At 41.8% G+C, this 17,040-nt stretch overlaps 1 protein-coding gene across 3 annotated transcripts in view; it reads left to right on the top strand.

Annotated features, from left to right (window-relative positions):
* The first annotated feature begins 309 nt into the window (after positions 1-309).
* The window catches only part of LOC129642263 (anaphase-promoting complex subunit cdh1-like), a 32,128-nt gene continuing 15,397 nt past the window's right edge, over positions 310-17,040 (top strand). For 2 of the 3 annotated variants that reach the window (XM_055566813.1, XM_055566812.1), the window contains exons 1-2: positions 1,960-2,069; positions 3,442-3,521. In XM_055566813.1, the coding sequence (XP_055422788.1) occupies positions 1,977-2,069; positions 3,442-3,521 (173 nt within the window). In that variant the 5' untranslated portion in view covers positions 1,960-1,976. Of the gene's footprint in view, positions 535-1,959; positions 2,070-3,441; positions 3,522-17,040 lie in introns of those variants that run through there. The other variant, XR_008709581.1, reaches the window with a different exon arrangement.

Below are 17,040 nucleotides of genomic sequence, written 5' to 3'. Positions count from 1 at the left end.
GACCACCCATAGTCTCCAGACTGGTTTAAATGTTTCTGCTGTAAGTTTCTGTCCTCCCTGGAGTACCCCACTTTAGAGAACTTGTTGCCCATAGTAATTACTCCTTTAACTACTTCTCTTCCAAGACACCATATGGGAGTTAATAGAATGAAAGCAGTTCTTGTCACTTTCTTTACCATTGTTTTTCCTGGTCTATATACTGTTCTTGAGCTGGAGGCGTGAAGGGTTTGGTGATGCAGATAGTTGTTATGGCCGCCTTTCCCGCTATTGGCTGGATACTGATTAAATGGGCGTCTCCAACCCTACGTGAAGAAGGCAGCACCTAGTTGATGACTGTTTTATTTGGTGCCTTATCTAAAAGATGGGTTTTGACAGTGACTACTCAGACTCATCAAGCATCAGAAGTGAGAGTGCTCTTTAATGATGTCAAATTAGCCGGCACCAGGGACTGAGGATCCTTGGTCTCTCTCCCTAATGGGACTGGCATCTCAGGAGGCAAGGTCTTGCTAGCCATATGTGTAATAAGCGTCTCAGGTGAGTCTCATACACTCTAAAATTTAAGAAGAACTGATGTGAATGCTTTCAGTAAGAGAACTTTCATAAGCATTAGTGTACTTTTCCCTCAAAGCAACTTTGTGAGATAGAAGGTATTATTTGGATTCAATGAAGATAAATGATGCCAATCCAAGTCTTTGCTTTTCATGCCTGATATAACCAGCTAGTAATATTATTTTATAAAATATTGGTTGACTTCAATACTCTATGACATCTTCAATACTCTATGAGTTCTAAGCTCAGTTGAAACTAATGATAAGTTTCTGGTCCATTAGAGTTAATGGAGATTTGGCATATTTAAGAAAGGGTGGTGTATGTAGTGATGCTAATTCAGATGTTTAGGGGGTGAGTGGTTTTGACATGAATCAATCTTTAATATCTGAAAGAGACTACATTTTCACCGTATATTATAGTCTTTGAGCTTCCTTTTTTTAGATTTTGATTTTTATTGTTGAAAGAACACCAAGAATAAGTTCAACTGTCTTCACATGTTATCAACTATAAAATAAACTATTGATAACTATGGGTACAATATGTGCAGCAAATTACTAGAGCTTATTCATCTTGCTTAACTTAAATATTATGTTTAGACTCACTTTGGAAAAGGCAATGGCACCCCACTCCAGTACTCTTACCTGGAGAATCCCATGGATGGAGGAGCCTGGTAGGCTGCAGTCCATGGGGCTGTTAAGAGTCAGACAGGACTAAGCGACTTCACTTTCACTTTTCACTTTCATGCATTGGAGAAGGAAATGGCAACCCACTCCAGTGTTCTTGCCTGGAGAATCCCAGGGCCGGCGGAGCATGGTGGGCTGCTGTCTACGGGGTCGTACAGAGTCGGACACGACTGAAGCGACTTAGCAGCAGCAGCAGACTCACTTTTAATGGGCTTGCTCATTTACTCATTAATGTTGTGTTTTGGGGATACTTACTATGTACAGGACACTGTGGTAGTATTAAATTAGTAGCAGAGAACAACATAAATTCCAGCTTTTTGCTCATGGAGCTTACAGTGTACTAGGAGAAACAGACATTACATAATAACTTGTCACTTTCAAAGATTACTCTAGCCACTCTGTGAAGAATAAGTTGGATAGGCCAAGACTAGAATTAAGAAACCCAATTTTCATGAACATTTAAAGGTCCAAGTTGTGGACCAGATGAGGCAGCTAAAACACAGAGAAATGGATGGTTGCCAGCTATATCTGTGGTGTTTCCCTCTTCCTCCATTTCCACTTGGTACCGGACATATCTTCTATTGGTTACAGCCCCTACAATCACTCACACAACAACCACCCACTGCCCAACCGCCACTACCACCAGTGCCGAGATGATGCCCACAGGTGTTTCCAACAACAGACATGACTACACCTGACCTCACAACCACAAAACCACTTCAGACGGGAGCTGCACTCGCAGCCATGGCCTCCACATGCTTTCTGACAAGCTCCTTTCCTGAGGAAGACATGACAGTGCTGACCCTTGAGCCTTCCACCGAAGGGCCCATTCTCCCCGTAGGTACCTGGCTCACCTGGCCATTTGTTTCCTTCTGCTGTTCAGATGTACCTTGAGTCCCTTGGAAGAAGTTTCTCCTACTGAATGGGGCAGCTCAGCAACTTGCTCCAGGGTCTATGCGTGTACGTATATGTGTAAAAGTTTGCCAGGGCTGTTATAACAAACACCACAGGCTGGGCAGCTTAAACAACAAAAGTTTACTTCCCACAATTCTGGAAGCAAGAAGTCTGAAACCAAGGGGTCAGCAGGGTTGGTTTCTTCAGAGGCCTTTCTCCTTGATGTCTGCCTTCTCCCTGTGTCTTCACGTAATCTTTCTCCTTTGTGTGTCTTTGTTCTAATTTCCTCTTTTTGTGAGAACATCAGTCATATTCAAGTAGAGCCCATCCATATAACATCATTTTTACTTTAATTATCCCTTTTAATGTGCAGTCTCCAAATATAGTCATATTCAAGGTCCTAGGTGTCAGGGCTTGAACAAATGAATTTGTGGGTGGGGGCCACATAATTCATCCCGCAACTCTGTGTGTCTGTATGTGTGTAATTTAAATTAAATTGTTGTCATTAAATTGTTCTTTTACATTACTCTATGGTTTCCTTTTGTTTGTTGCTATTTATTTTTAACCTTTGTACTTTTGAAAAGTCAGCATTTTGGGTTCTCCAGTTGACCTCCCTCCAGGAGACTTGGAGACACTTAGTAAAGAACCAGGAAATGTTATCCTGGGTCAGAAGAGTTCCATCCTGCCAGGGCTCAACTGTTTACTTAGGCATTAGAGGAAAGACCTCTAGATGCCCTAAAATATCCCTTGATGAACTGATTCTACTTGTCTTTTTTCTTCCTTCTTTTCTTTCTCTCCCTCCCCTTCTCTCCCTCTGTCTCTCTCTATTCTTCCTCTGTCCCTCCCTTCCTCCTGAAACCTTCTTAATACTGTATCTTGGAATTCCCACTGAGTCACTAGCTCCATTAATTATAGGGACTTATCAGAGTTCCCACCATCTTTCAACCTCTGATTCTGAGGTAAGATTTTCAGAAAAGAATCATGAGACAGCTTGAAGTCTTAGGCATTTTGGCTGCCTCAATAAGGCCTGGATTAATTTAAACAACTTTATACTATGAGTAGTGACCTAAGGTCCATGAACCCTAAGCCAATTTTTATATGTAAATTTTATTCCTTTGGTCTTTAAAATCATCATCTTAGAATACAACATTTGTAGTTTTTCACCTAGATTCTAAAAATTATTTAAAATCATTGGGGAAAAAAATAAAGTAAACATAGAAGAGTAAAAAGACAACAATAAAAATAGTTCCAAATCCTACCACTCAGCACAAATACTACTTTTTAACTGCCTTTATCAAACTTTTCTCTCATCCAGAATCAGAAAGTGTCCTCCCCAGGACCTCTCAGAGAAGCACAGAGGCGATTTCAGGAGACACTGCCTTGCTCACATCCAAGGTATGGGGATGTGGTTCTCTTTCTTTCCTCTCCCCTTAGATTGAGGGGGAAACACTGAACAGAGTGTCACCGAATCAGATGACTAGAGATGACTGTTGGGTCCTGTGGGGTGAAGCCCACCTGGGACACACCGATGTCAAGACTGTGTTTGCGGTTTATTCCTCCCTGTGGATTTTAGAGGGTAAGAGAGACCATTGACCTTGATTTCTTTGTGCAGTTCTCCATGGTAGATCATCTTTAGAATACTTGCCTGTCCACTCTAGGCTGGATGGAGCTTGGCTATCTCATCCCATTTCCAAATACGCTGGTCTTCTTCCTTGAAGCCCCAGAGGGTGACCTCACTAGGCCCCTTGACTCCATACAGTGGAGGGAGCGTTCTTTCATTCATTTGTCCTCTCCTCCCTCTACCAGACTTCTTTAGGTGTATACTAGGGCCCAGGGGCAGAGAATATCCAAATAATTTACATCCTTGGAGGTGCTAGAGGGGCTGCCTGGGTTTGATTTTCAGCTGCTACTGCTTTTCCCTCGGGGTCTCTGGCCTGTGTTGTGTAACCTCACGCACGTAAAATTTAGATGAGTGCCTGGCTAGCTAGTAGACACACAAAAGGTAATTGTTACCTTAGTGAAGTTTATAATTAAGAAGAGGAAAACAGACTTCTATGAGGTAAATAAATCAATGCTTGTGAGAGTAGAATGTAGGGGACAGTAAAATAGAATGGTTCATGTGTGTGTTCCAGTGTCCACTTCATGATGCCTCGTCTCTGCTGTGTGATTTTGGCAAAGTTCCTTAATCTCTCTGGGCCTTGGCTTCCTCACTGGTCAAACGGGAATAATGAAACCCCAATCCTTATCTCTTTCTGGGGATTAAATGAGACAGTGCATGTAGATCACATAGAACAGTGTCCGCCATGTACTAAATAAAAGGTTTACTCAGTAAACCTTTGCTCTTCTTTTTTTTTTTTAATGACAGAAATCAGTTTAGGGCAATTGTGGGGCCCCCCAGATAGGAATACAGGCATTTACCTAAGTTTGTTTTCTCCTTTTCTTTTTTTCCCCCAGTGTCTAAAGTTTGGGTTCTTCAGTTGAAATCCCAGACTTTGATGCAGGAAGTGTAGGACTTGGTGATTTCTGAGTCAGGAGATAGGGGGACTGTGCTGCTGTGAGGGATTTGCCTTTGGCCATGGGAACAGTCTGTCATCTGCCTGCTTGTCTAGGATTCTGCTCTTTGGGGAGCACTGTGGTCACGGCCTACATCCCCCTGCAAGCTGGGATGAGAGTGAAACAGGCTAAAAGCATCAGCGCTGGCTCCTTCCCATCTCTGCCTCATTTCTGAAACCAGTCTTGGGATCTAAAGCTAGGACTGCTAGTAGGAAAAACCCACATTCGTCTTTCAAAATGTTAGTAATTTATTTTAAATTATACAGACAGTTTAAAAATGTATTTTTGTTAAAGTTTTTTTAATGTAGAAATAGCGTGCTCTTTGATTCCCTTCTTTAATCTCAGTTCCCCCCCAGATTAATGATTGATATTAGTTGAAGGTGATCACTGTTCAGATCTTTTCCTAGTCCCTTATGTATGGAGTTATAGAAATATACAGCATTATGTATAAAGTTTTGAAATATACTTTCAGCCTTCTGCATGTTTATTCACCTAACATTATACATTGGACCACTTTCTTTATTGGTCCATGTAGATCTTCATCACTATGTTAAATTGCTGTGTAGTCTTTTGTACTTCCCTGGTAGCTCAGCAATAAGGAATCCACCTGCAATGCAGGAAACACAGGAGACACAGTTTCGATCTCTGGGTCAGGAAGATCCCCTGGAGGAGAAAATGGGTTGCCATTTCCAGTATTCTTGCTGGGAAAAATCCCATGTATAGAGGAGCCTGGTGGGCTACAGTCCAAAGGGTCACAAAGAGTCAGACAGGACTGAGCAACTGGGCAGGCATGCTGTCTCACCCAGGCCATATTTTTTTTTTTTTTACTATGAATACTTATAGTATCCATTGCCCATTGAGGGGCGCTTAGTTGTTCCAAAGCTTCATTCTTAAACAATCTGCACTGAGCATCCTTGTAGTTATCTCTTTAAGTGATTAAGCAAGTGTCTCTCTAGCTAGGGCAATGACCAAGAAGGAGAAATGCTAGGTTCAAAGAAATGTGTGCTTTTAAATTTAGTATTTTTTATAAAATTTTTCTCCTGATAATTTCATTTCACTTGATAAACCCTGGGAGAGGGAACACTTGTGACCATACCCATAGGTGGCACTGTTGAAGAGGAGGTCTCGGTCCCTTTGTGACATCTACTCAACCAGGGTTTACTGAGCACAGATCATGTGCTGGTGTGGGGTCAACTGTTCTCAGGGGCCATGCCATTCAATCCCTCTTAGCAATGCTTCTATCTCTCTTTGACATCTTTCTCAAGGTTGCATAGCTCTTGGTTGCCAGACTCAGGAAGTCTTGCTCTGATTCCATACTTTTAGATATTATTTTATTTTGCCTTATCTTCCAGTCTGAAATAAAACATCATGTTTTTGTCATTGACCTTCCTTTTCCCCTATGGTATTTGTAATGAAACATTTATAATCCATACTGAGGATTTAGGTAGGTGTTAGAATGGCACCCCACTCCAGTAATCTTGCCCGGAAAATCCCATGGATGGAGGAGCCTGGAAGGCTGCAGTCCATGGGGTCACTGAGGGTCGGACACGACTGAGCAACTTCACTTTCACTTTTCACTTTCATGCATTGGAGAAGGAAATGGGAACCCACTCCAGTATTCTTGCCTGAAGAATCCCAGGGATGGGGGAGCCTGGTGGGCTGATGACTATGGGGTCACACAGAGTTGGACACGACTGAAGTGACTTAGCATCAGTAGCAGTAGCTGTTGTATAAGGGTTTTAACATGTATTCTCTTATTTACATCTCACAAAGACCTTCTCATTTCAGTTCAGTTCAGTTCAGTCACTCAGTCGTGTCCGACTCTTTGCAACCCCATGAATCACAGCACACCAGGTCTCCCTGTCCATCACCAGCTCCTGGAGTTCACTCAAATTCACGTCCATCGAGTCGGTCATGCCATCCAGCCATCTCATTCTCTGTCGTCCCCTTCTCCTCCTGCCCCCAATGCCTCCCAGCATCAGAGTCTTTTCCAGTGAGTCAACTCTTCGCATGAAGTGGCCAAAGTACTGGAGTTTCAGCTTTTGCATCATTCCTCCCAAAGAACACCCAGGGCTGATCTCCTTTAGAATGGACTGGTTGGATCTCCTTGTAGTCCAAGGGACTCTCAAGACCTTCTAGCCAGGTGCAAATATTATTCCCAGTTTACAAGTAAAGATATGGAGGGTCAAAGAGTTTATTAGAGAAGCTAACACATACTGAAGTCCGTCTTTGTTTCAACATAATACATTTTACGTGTATTAGCTCATTTGGTTTTTCACAAAATATTATGAGATATATATCATTATCACTTACATTTTAGAATCCATGAGGGTTATACAACTTGTCTGGTAGATAACAGACCTTGATTTAACTCATGTCTGCTCGATTCTGGTGCCATTCTGACATCATGCCACAGGGCCCCTGCCCCATCTACCTGCTGGAACCACTTATTGAATAAAACTTCTTCATTTGCATAAAAATGCTTTCAACCTATTCAGAGAACCTGCATGCCTCTGTGGGATTTTTCTTACCTTGGCTAAATATTCCCAATTCCTTCCTAGTTTCTTCCTTTAGTTTTTGGGTGGCAAGTGGATGGTTGAAGGCCACTTTAAACATAAACACACACACACACACATATAATTGTGTAAGTATAAAAGTCTAGAACTCTTATTAGATTCTCCAAGAATTCTGCAAAGCCACAAATGATTAGGAACCTAATTCAAACACAAACAAACAGCAATAACAACAACACAATTAACATTCTCATAGGTTTCCTAGACCCAGGTAAATGCAGTCTGTTAGGGGAATATGAACTGTTACACCTCAGTTAGATGGGAACTCAGATCATTCCATTGAGCCTGAGGATTAATTTCATTTCTCATTTGGCCACAGGAATGTGTGAAATGGTCCCAAATTGTTTCCTACAGACCCAACATCTCTACTGAGTCAGGAGCCTGAAGCCAGCATGAGGAGACCCACATGACTAAGTCATTTCCTAAACAAAATCCAGTGGCCTGAGATTAAATTCCCTGTGTTTATGCCTCAGGCTCACGTTTACTACCTCAATAACATCCCAAATCCTTTTTTTCTAGTCCTTTTCCCTCCCAGTCTTCTAGTAGCACTGCTGCTGCTGCTGCTAAGTCGCTTCAGTCATGTCCGACTCTGTGTCACCCCATAGACGGCAGCCCACCAGGCTCCCCCGTCCCTGGGATTCTCCAGGCAAGAACACTGGAGTGGGTTGCCATTTCCTTCCCCAATGCATGAAAGTGAAAAGTGAAAGTGAAGTCGCTCAGTCATGTCCGACTCCTAGCGACCCCATGGACTACAGCCCACCAGGCTCTTCCATCCATGGGATTTTCCAGGCAAGAGTACTGGAGTGGGGTGCCATTGCCTTCTCCGTCTGGTAGCACTAGGTAGAGGTTAAAATACCTTTGTTAGGAAGTGTAAGTCTCAGCTCCACCATTGTATGCCTTATTTTTTCTTTTAAAATCTCAAGAATGGCATTGAAACATGTATAATATCATATATGAAATGAGTCGCCAGTCCAGGTTCAATGCATGATCCTGGATGCTTGGGGCTGGTGCACTGGGACGACCCAGAGGGAAGGTATGGGGAGGGAGGAGGGAAGAGGTTCAGGATGGGGAACACAGATATACCTGTTGCAGATTCATTTCGATATTTGGCAAAACTAATACAATATTGTAAAGTTTAAAAATAAAATAAAATTAAAAAGAAAAAAAGAAACTGAAAGATTAAAAAAAAAAAAAAAATCTCAAGTTCTTGTTCTATGCTTTTCTAAATCTCTTTCCTCAAAATGTACCATGGAGATGACAGTACATGTTTCACAGGGCTGTTGACTTTGGAAATGCATGAGGACAGTCCTGGTCCATAATTCCTGGTGGTGAATCAGAGCCCTCAGGCGGGACTCCCATCCCCTCTCCTCACTGCATCTCTGCTGCTCTTCCTACGCACACACCTTCATTCTCAGGCCAGGCTGGCTGGGGAGCAAGAGGCCACATCTACCAGCTTCCAGCTGACTTGGTTCCTTCCAAGTACAGAGACAATTTTTGATTTTATGATTTTTTTTTCACTGTTTATCACACCAGGGGAACAGCTGATGAGTGGCAAAATTACAAACTTGGAGAAGTGACAAAAATTAAAAACAAAAAAATCTCATGGTAGTCCTATTTGACTCACTATTAGAATAAATCTGAGATTCTGAAAGCTCCACTGACTCCTTTTTACATGGCTCTACAGAACTCTCAGTTTTGTTTCTTTCTAGGTTTTGTTCCTCCAGATAGACATCTTTAATATTCTGATGCCTCTCAGTTGTTTTTTCCTGCTCACATCTCTCAGTAGAGAGGCTCCATTCTATGATTTGGCTCAAAAGTTGTGTGTGTGTGTGTGTGTGTGTGTGTGTGTGTGTGTGTTTTAAAGAGCCGTGGTCAAGTATGCCATGCAAGGGCTTCCTGACTTGTATTGTTTATTTTATAAGACATCTCCAAGTATGGATCTCCTGCTGCAGGGCCCTCTTCTACTCTGAATGTGTTTGGTCTGCAGACACCATCTGAAGAAACTCTACCTAGGTAGGCAAATCCTTACCTCCACTCTGTGGCTGCCTAGAAATGGAGCTCAGAGACATGGTGTGACTTTCCCAAGATCACACAGCAAAGCAGAGGGAGAGCTGAGACTCGTTCCTCGGTTTTAGATGCTTTAAATTTGGGCCCATAGACCCCTGAGGGTGATGTTTTCAGTAAAAAACTGATATTAAATTGAGGCCCAGAAAAGGCTAGTGGGGTGTGAGAGGGCTTGCAGTGAGTCAGGGAGCTTGCTGAGCCCAGAGGCCAGTGCTTCTGATCCCATGTGCAGTTACTGTTTGTCCCATGACTGGCAGCAACTACCTCTCAGGAGAGCTCCCGGAGGGCAGGTTTTCCTATTTGCTCCTCAAGTATCAGGATTTACTTTTTCTCAGCCCTGAATTGGATCATAATGCTCATCAACAGTATGAAGTCCAAGCAGTTTTTAATGTACCCCAAATGTGCATGAGGACTTGGCTGTCAACCCAGGAACACTGGAAATAAAGTGAACACGGAAATGAAGTGAACATTGTTCTGATAATAATCACATTTTTCTTTCCTTGAGGTTCTTCAGTTCAGTTTAATTAAGTCACTCAGTCGTGTCCGACTCTTTGCCACCTCATGAACCGCAGCACGCCAGGCCTCCCTGTCCATCACCAACTCCCCAAGTCCACCCAAACTCATGTCCATTGAATCATTGATGACATCCAACAATCTCATCCTCTGTTGTCCCCTTCTCCTCCTGCCTCAATCTTTCCCAGCATCAGAGTCCTTTCAAATGAGTCAGCTCTTCGCATCAGGTGGCCAAAGTAATGGTGTTTCAGCTTCAACATCAGTCCTACCAATGAACACCCAGGACTGATCTGCTTTAGAATGGACTGGTTGGATCTCCTTGAATTCCAAAGGACTCTCAAGAGTCTTGTCCAACACCACAGTCCAAAAGCATCAATTCTTCAGCACTCAGCGTTCTTTATAGTCCAACTCTCACATCCATACATGACCACTGGAATAACCATAGCCTTGACTAGATGGACCTTTGTTGACAAAGTAATGTCTCTGCTTTTTAATATGCTATCTAGGTAGGTCATAACTTTCCTTCCAAGGAGTAAGCATCTTTTAATTTCATGGCTGCAGTCACCATCTGCAGTGATTTTGGAGCCCATAAAAATATAGTCAGCCACTGTTTCCCCATCTATTTGCCATAAAGTGATGGGACTGGATGCCATGATCTTAGTTTTCTGAATGTTGAGCTTTAAGCCAAACTTTTCACTCTCCTCTTTCACTTTCATCAAGACACTCTTTAGTTCTTCTTCACTTTCTGCCATAAGGGTGGTATCATCTGCATATCTGAAGTTATTGATATTTCTCCCGGCAATCTTGATTCCAACTTATGGTTCCTCCAGCCCAGCATTTCTCATGATGTACTCTGCATAGAAGTTAAATAAGCAGGGTGACAATATACAGCCTTGATGTACTCCTTTTCCAATTTGAAACCAGTCTGTTGTTCCATGTCCAGCTCTAATTGTTGCTTCCTGACCTGCATACAGGTATCTCAAGAGGCAGGTCAGGTGGTCTGGTATTCCCATCTCTTTCAGAATTTTCCACAGTTTGTTGTGATCCACATAGTCAAAGGCTTTGGCATAGTCAATAAAGCAGAAATAGATGTTTTTCTAGAACTCTCTTGTTTTTTCGATGATCCAGCAGATGTTGGCAATTTGATCTCTTGTTGCTCTGCCTTTTCTAAAACCAGCTTGAACATCTGGAAGTTCACAATTCACGCATTGCTGAAGCCTGGCTTGGAGAATTTTCAGCATTACTTTCTAGTTTGTGAGGTGAGTGCAATTGTGCAGTAATTTGAGCATTCTTTGGCATTGTCTTTCTTTGGGATTGGAATGAAAACTGACCTTTTCCAATCCTGTGGCCACTGTTGAATTTTCCAAATTTGCTGGCATATTGAGTGCAGCACTTTCACAGCATCATCTTCCAGAATTTGAAATAGCTCAACTGGAATTCCATCACCTCCACTAGCTTTGTTTGTAGTGATGCTTCTTAAGGCCGACTTGACTTCACACTCCAGGATGTCTGGCTCTAGGTGATCACACCATCGTGATTATCTGGGTCATGAAGATCTTTTTGTACAGTTCTCCTGTGTATTCTTGCCACCTCTTCTTAATATCTTCTGCTTCTGTTAGGTCTATACCATTTCGTCCTTTATGGAGCCCATCTTTGCATGAAATGTTCCTTTGGTATCTCTGATTATCTTGAAGTGATCTCTAGTCTTTCCCATTCTATTGTTTGCCTCTGTTTCTTTGCATTGATCGCTGAGGAAGGCTTTCTTATCTCTCCTTGCTATTCTTTGGAACTTTGCATTCAAATGGGTAATTCTTTCCTTTTCTCCTTTGCTTTTCGCTTCCCTTCTTTTCACAGCTATTTGTAAAGCCTCCTCAGACAGCCATTTTGCTTTTTTGCATTTCTTTTTCTTGGGGATGGTCTTGATTCCTGTCTCCTTTACAACATCACGAACCCCCGTCCATAGTTCATCAGGCACTCTGTCTGTTACAATAGGATTTTCTTGGTCTCAGGGTTGGAAGGTGGAAAAGTGGGCATGAGGAACTCTTAGGAGCATTTGTTCTCTTACCGTATCTCTCTGTTTTACAAAACCAGATGAAGCTCCATGGTCTGAGCAAGCTGGCCTTTCTCTCAAATCAAGGGATTCTTAGAAGGAAAAGTGGTTGGAGATGAGATTGTATATCTTTTTCTTGGGACTTCATTTGGATAGATAGAAATATGTAGCATGATACTTGGTAAAGGCCTTTTGAATCTATGATTCATTAAGCATGGCTTACCTGGTTGCTTCTCTATGCAAGGACCACAACATATCAAAATGAGGAAATCTTGACCTCTGTCCATAAAGGTGTGGGATACACAGGCTTGGGTGGAGCAAATAACCACTCAGTGGGCTTTGTTTTGGGGTAGAAGTGTGAAGAGGTGCCCTGGGGACACAAAGGAAGGAGAGAAGGAGTCTAACTGGGAAAGGAGGGCCAGGATGATTTCTCCCAAAGATCCTTGAATTGGCTCTTCATGGATGAGAGCATTTCATTGAGCAGAGTGAACAGGCAGAGTAACAGTCTGAGCAGGGATAGGGTGACTTATAGGAGCATGGAATCTCTGTGATTGTTTAGGAGTCTAGTTTAATCTAATGGAGACAGGAAGCTAGAAGTAGCCTAGGTTCTTAAAGGCTTTGATTGATGGACTGAGGAATTTAGATTTGACCCTAGGTTCCTAAGAAACTGTTCACGTGTTTGGAGAAGAGAATGGCACTTTCAGCTCTGTCTTTGGAAATATTGTACTGGCAAGACTGTGGAAGCTGTATTGGAGGGGAGTAAACCTGGAGGCAGAGAGGCTCCCCAGGAGGAGTGTGTCAGCTAGAATGATGGCAGCAGTAACAGCAAAGAAGGGACAGAATCAGAGCCATTTAGGACTTGGAACTGAGAGGAGCTGGTGACTGGAGTAAGAGGGAAGGATGACTGATTCTCTGTACTTGGGATTGTAGGTGTTGTGATGGGCTCACTGGTAAAGGAACCCCAGAAGGAAGAATGAAAATTATTTGGGTGATCTTGAGTTTGAAGTAAGTGCCCCTGGGTGATGTCTAACAGGAATTTGGAAATGTGGGGCTGGGTGGACCTACAGATGCCTCGGTGGGGATTGGTGTCTGATCACTGGCACCTCCCTCTGATCAAATAATCATTACTGTGATGATACAGTGTAAGTGCTGAATAAGGACTTGCCTCTATACCAAAGCTTTCATATGTATCATCTCATAGAGGAGCATTCTGAGCTATCAATATTATTCTTGGAGTCGTTGATAATAAACAATAGTTACTGAGTGTTTATTATAGGAAAGGGCTTGGTTTGATGCTTTCAGAGCATTATCTTATTGTGAACCCATGTCCAAATGTTTGGGGTGATTCTATTATTACATTCATTATAAAAGAGAAGAAACTGATATTTGTAGAGATTAAAACATTTGCTAGAGATGGATATGTGACATTTCAAACTGAACAACCCTCATTGTCCTGAGACCTGGACTAATTTTTCCGTAGTGCCATGACAGTGCTGGATGCACCACACAGGATCAACATTCTCCCATCCAAGAAGACTAACAGTGAAAAAGAAGGTGGTCTTCTCCCCTCTCTTTCTTCCTTTGATTATACAAATGTAACCCACTAAGTACTTGAGGCAGCACAATGCTCACCTGTCTCCTTGTAAGTCTTACAAGCATCCTATTTTAATGGATCACTTCTCATCTATCACTCCTCAGGCTCTGGCTCAATTTTTTCTGTGCTGAGGCCTAAGGAACCTGAGCTATTTAGAACCCCTGGAAAGCCATCTAGTGGTGTCCAACCTGATACCATCTGCCTGGGAGCGTACAAACCAGTCAACCTTCACTTTCCTTCAGGCCAGTAGCATCATGCAGCCTTGGGTAGCCATCCTGGGCCTCCTACTCCTTCTGACAGGTAGGTGCACAGGTGGGCTGTGCTTTGGAAGCCCTGAGGATGGGGGAATATAGCGGATATGTAAGTATGGTCGAGCAGGGTAGATTTCTAGGGCATCGTTTAAAAATAATGGGGTCAACTGGTGAGCAAAGAACAAGGCTGAAACCTTAAGCCAAAGAAATTGCTTAAACACTGAGAATTATAAAATCAATAGCTAGATGAACAAGGCATGATACAGCACATATGCATCTGCTGCCATTTGTGTTGTTCATGTTTATGCATGAACTTCTCATGTGTATGTAGTAAACAGCAACCATTGTTATCACGGCATGGAAGGGAACGGGAAGAAGAAATGGGGATGGATGGGAAGGAGAATGACCTTCCCTCTTTTCCAGTGGCTTAAGACTCCATGCTTCCAATGTAGTGGGTGTGGGTTCCATCCCTCTTTGGGGAACTAAGATTCCTCATCTGTGCTGTATGGGAAATTTTTTTCTTAATAGATAAAATATTTTAATTCAAAACATTCTATGAGATAGGGGAGAAAATTAGTGATAGATATATCCTAAAATTTAAAAACAATCTTTACAGGTGGAATATGAGTAAAAGTACAATTTAAAATTATACTTCTATAACAAATTTTAAAAATTAATATGTATTAGCTTTGTGATCCCAAAATGATATTAAGCAAAATTAAATATTATCAGAATTCCAGTGAAGAAAATACTCTTATACTATATAACAATGAGTGTCTTATTCCCAAAGTACTTCCTAGACTCAGAGCCCAGTCCTAACTATGAAGAGTGAAAGTGAAGTTGTGTCAGACTCTTTACGACCCCATGGACTGTAGCCTACCAGGCTCCTCCATCCGTCCATGGGATTTTCCAGGCAAGAGTACTGGAGGGGGTTGCCATTTCCTTCTCCAGGGGATCTTCCTGACCCAGGGATTGCACCCAGGTCTCCTGCATTGTAGGAAGACGCTTTTTACTGTCTGAGCCACCAGGGAAGTCCTGACTATGATTAGCTGTTAAATCTCATATTTCTTTTAGGAACTTTTTGCCAATTCACGGTTTTTAAGCCACTGCCACAGGTGAGAGTTTTCCTGCATGTTTGTTTCTAAGAGGTACAATTTAGTATTTTACTGAATATTCTCCAATTTTTTGGTTTTGCCTGGGTAAGTGGACTGATTCATTGCACATAGCTCAAGAAAGGATCCTTGCTTGAATTTTTTGGAATGACCCTAAAGCCCATAAGACTCGATTTCTCCTAAAAGTATTATAAACCCATTTTACTAAAAACTGACTTCTAAAGAGTTTACAAGACTTCTGCCTTTTAGTCAATGATGTTTAATAAGATATTAGACCTGTTTTTTAAAATTTAAATAAGAGAGGGTATTATGAAGTGACTATGTTCAATGGCCATTGGAAAATTCAAATAAAAATTGAAAATCAAAACTTTGAATGCAATAGAGTTTTTAAAGCAGATTTCAGTTAAGACAGTGATTGAATCTAGGAGAAAGGAAGCCACCAGTGTGTTTTACATATTTAATAAACGGATACCTGTCAAATACAGGATGACTATCCACATGCTCATGCATTACTAGATGTCATTTGTTTCAATCAAATCTTTTGGAGAAAAGTTTGATCATATTCACCAAAACGGCTGAACATATATATCTGACCTTTGTCCTGATATTTTCTCTAGAAAATCTGTCCTATTGGGAAGCATAGGACATTTTCATCAATTGATAAAAATGTTTATATGATCTTTCATCTTCAATCATATCTAGTAAATAGTGATGCTGCTGAAGAACATGTTAACATGGAAATTTGCTTATACTAAATTCTAAAAACTCAAGATACAGTCACATAATTTCAAACCAAATATATGAAAAAAATTAAAATTATTAAAATTAGAATATGTAGACCTCATATTCTCATGCTCTGGTTTCTCTTTATTTATAGATGGTGTAACCTCTTACCATCGAGTGACTGGAGTAGCGGGTCAGCCTGTCAGGCTATGCTATGCTATGCTAAGTCACTTCAGCCGTGTCCAACTCTGTGCGACCCCATAGACGGCAGCCCACTAGGCTCCCCCGTCCCTGGAATTCTCCAGGCAAGAACACTGGAGTGGGTTGCCATTTCCTTCTCCAATGCATGAAGGTGAAAAGTGAAAGGGAAGTCGCTCAGTCGTGTCCTACTCTTAGTGACCCCATGGATTGCAGCCTAACAGGTTCCTCCGTCCATGGGATTTTCCAAGCAAGAGTACTGGAGTGGGGTGCCATTGCCAGGCTACCCTGCTCATATACTGGAGAAATCACAACTGCATGCTGGGGCCAAGGGGCATGTTCTTTGCTGAGCTGCGGAAGTAACATTATCTGGACTGATGGATACAAAGTCATTGTTCAGATGTACAGACGTTATCAGCTAAAAGGAAATATTGGTGGAAGGGATTTGTCTTTGACCATAGAGAATACTGTCCCATCTGACAGTGGCTTGTATTGCTGCCGTATTGAGAAAAGAGGGTGTTTCAATGATATAAAAATCATTCAAGAGTTGAGTATAAGGCCAGGTGAGTTTGTCTTCCTACTTTTTTTGATCACTTACTGTAGGTTCCCAGAGATAGGAGTTTCTGTTTGGTATTAACTTCCTCTTCCTTTAATAGGGAAACAGGAGGTTCTTATAGTTTTGTTTTCTAATAACTTCAGTAGAATAACTTGTATTTGTGTGGAGTGGAATATTAAAACTAATCTTGATTCAGGATCATAGGCTAGAGGATCTTTCCAGTCAGCATCTCCTAAAACAGTGCTTCAGGAGTTCTAGTTGCTTAATGAAAATGCACTCTGAGGTATAGTGAACATTTCTATGGAGCTAAATTTATTCCACTTGAAGAACTGCTCTTTTCTCTAGATCATATCTTAAAAGAATTTTTAAATGTTCTTTCTTAACCTTTTAAGACTTATAAAGAATTTCACATATATAAAATAGATACTTTGACAACAGTCAACACAGTCTTGTTGCGTATACATTGTTCAGTTCAATTCAGTAGCTCAGTCATGTCCAACTCTTTGCCACCCCATGGACTGCAACACACCAGGCCTCCCTGTCTATCACCAACTCCAGGAGTTTATGCAAACTCATGTTCATTGAGTCGGTGATGCCATCCAACCATCTCATCCTCTGTTGTCCCCTTTTCCTCCCACCTTCAATACTTCCCAGCATCAGGGTCTTTTCAAATGAGTTAACTTTTCGCATCAGGTGGCCAAAGTATTGGAGTTTCAGCTTCAGCATC

This window comes from Bubalus kerabau, chromosome 1, assembly GCF_029407905.1.
Source record: "Bubalus kerabau isolate K-KA32 ecotype Philippines breed swamp buffalo chromosome 1, PCC_UOA_SB_1v2, whole genome shotgun sequence".
NCBI classification, from domain to species: Eukaryota; Metazoa; Chordata; class Mammalia; order Artiodactyla; family Bovidae; genus Bubalus; species Bubalus kerabau.
The sequence above is the reverse complement of the archived record's forward strand: the minus strand, read 5'-3'. Positions and strand labels throughout refer to the sequence as shown.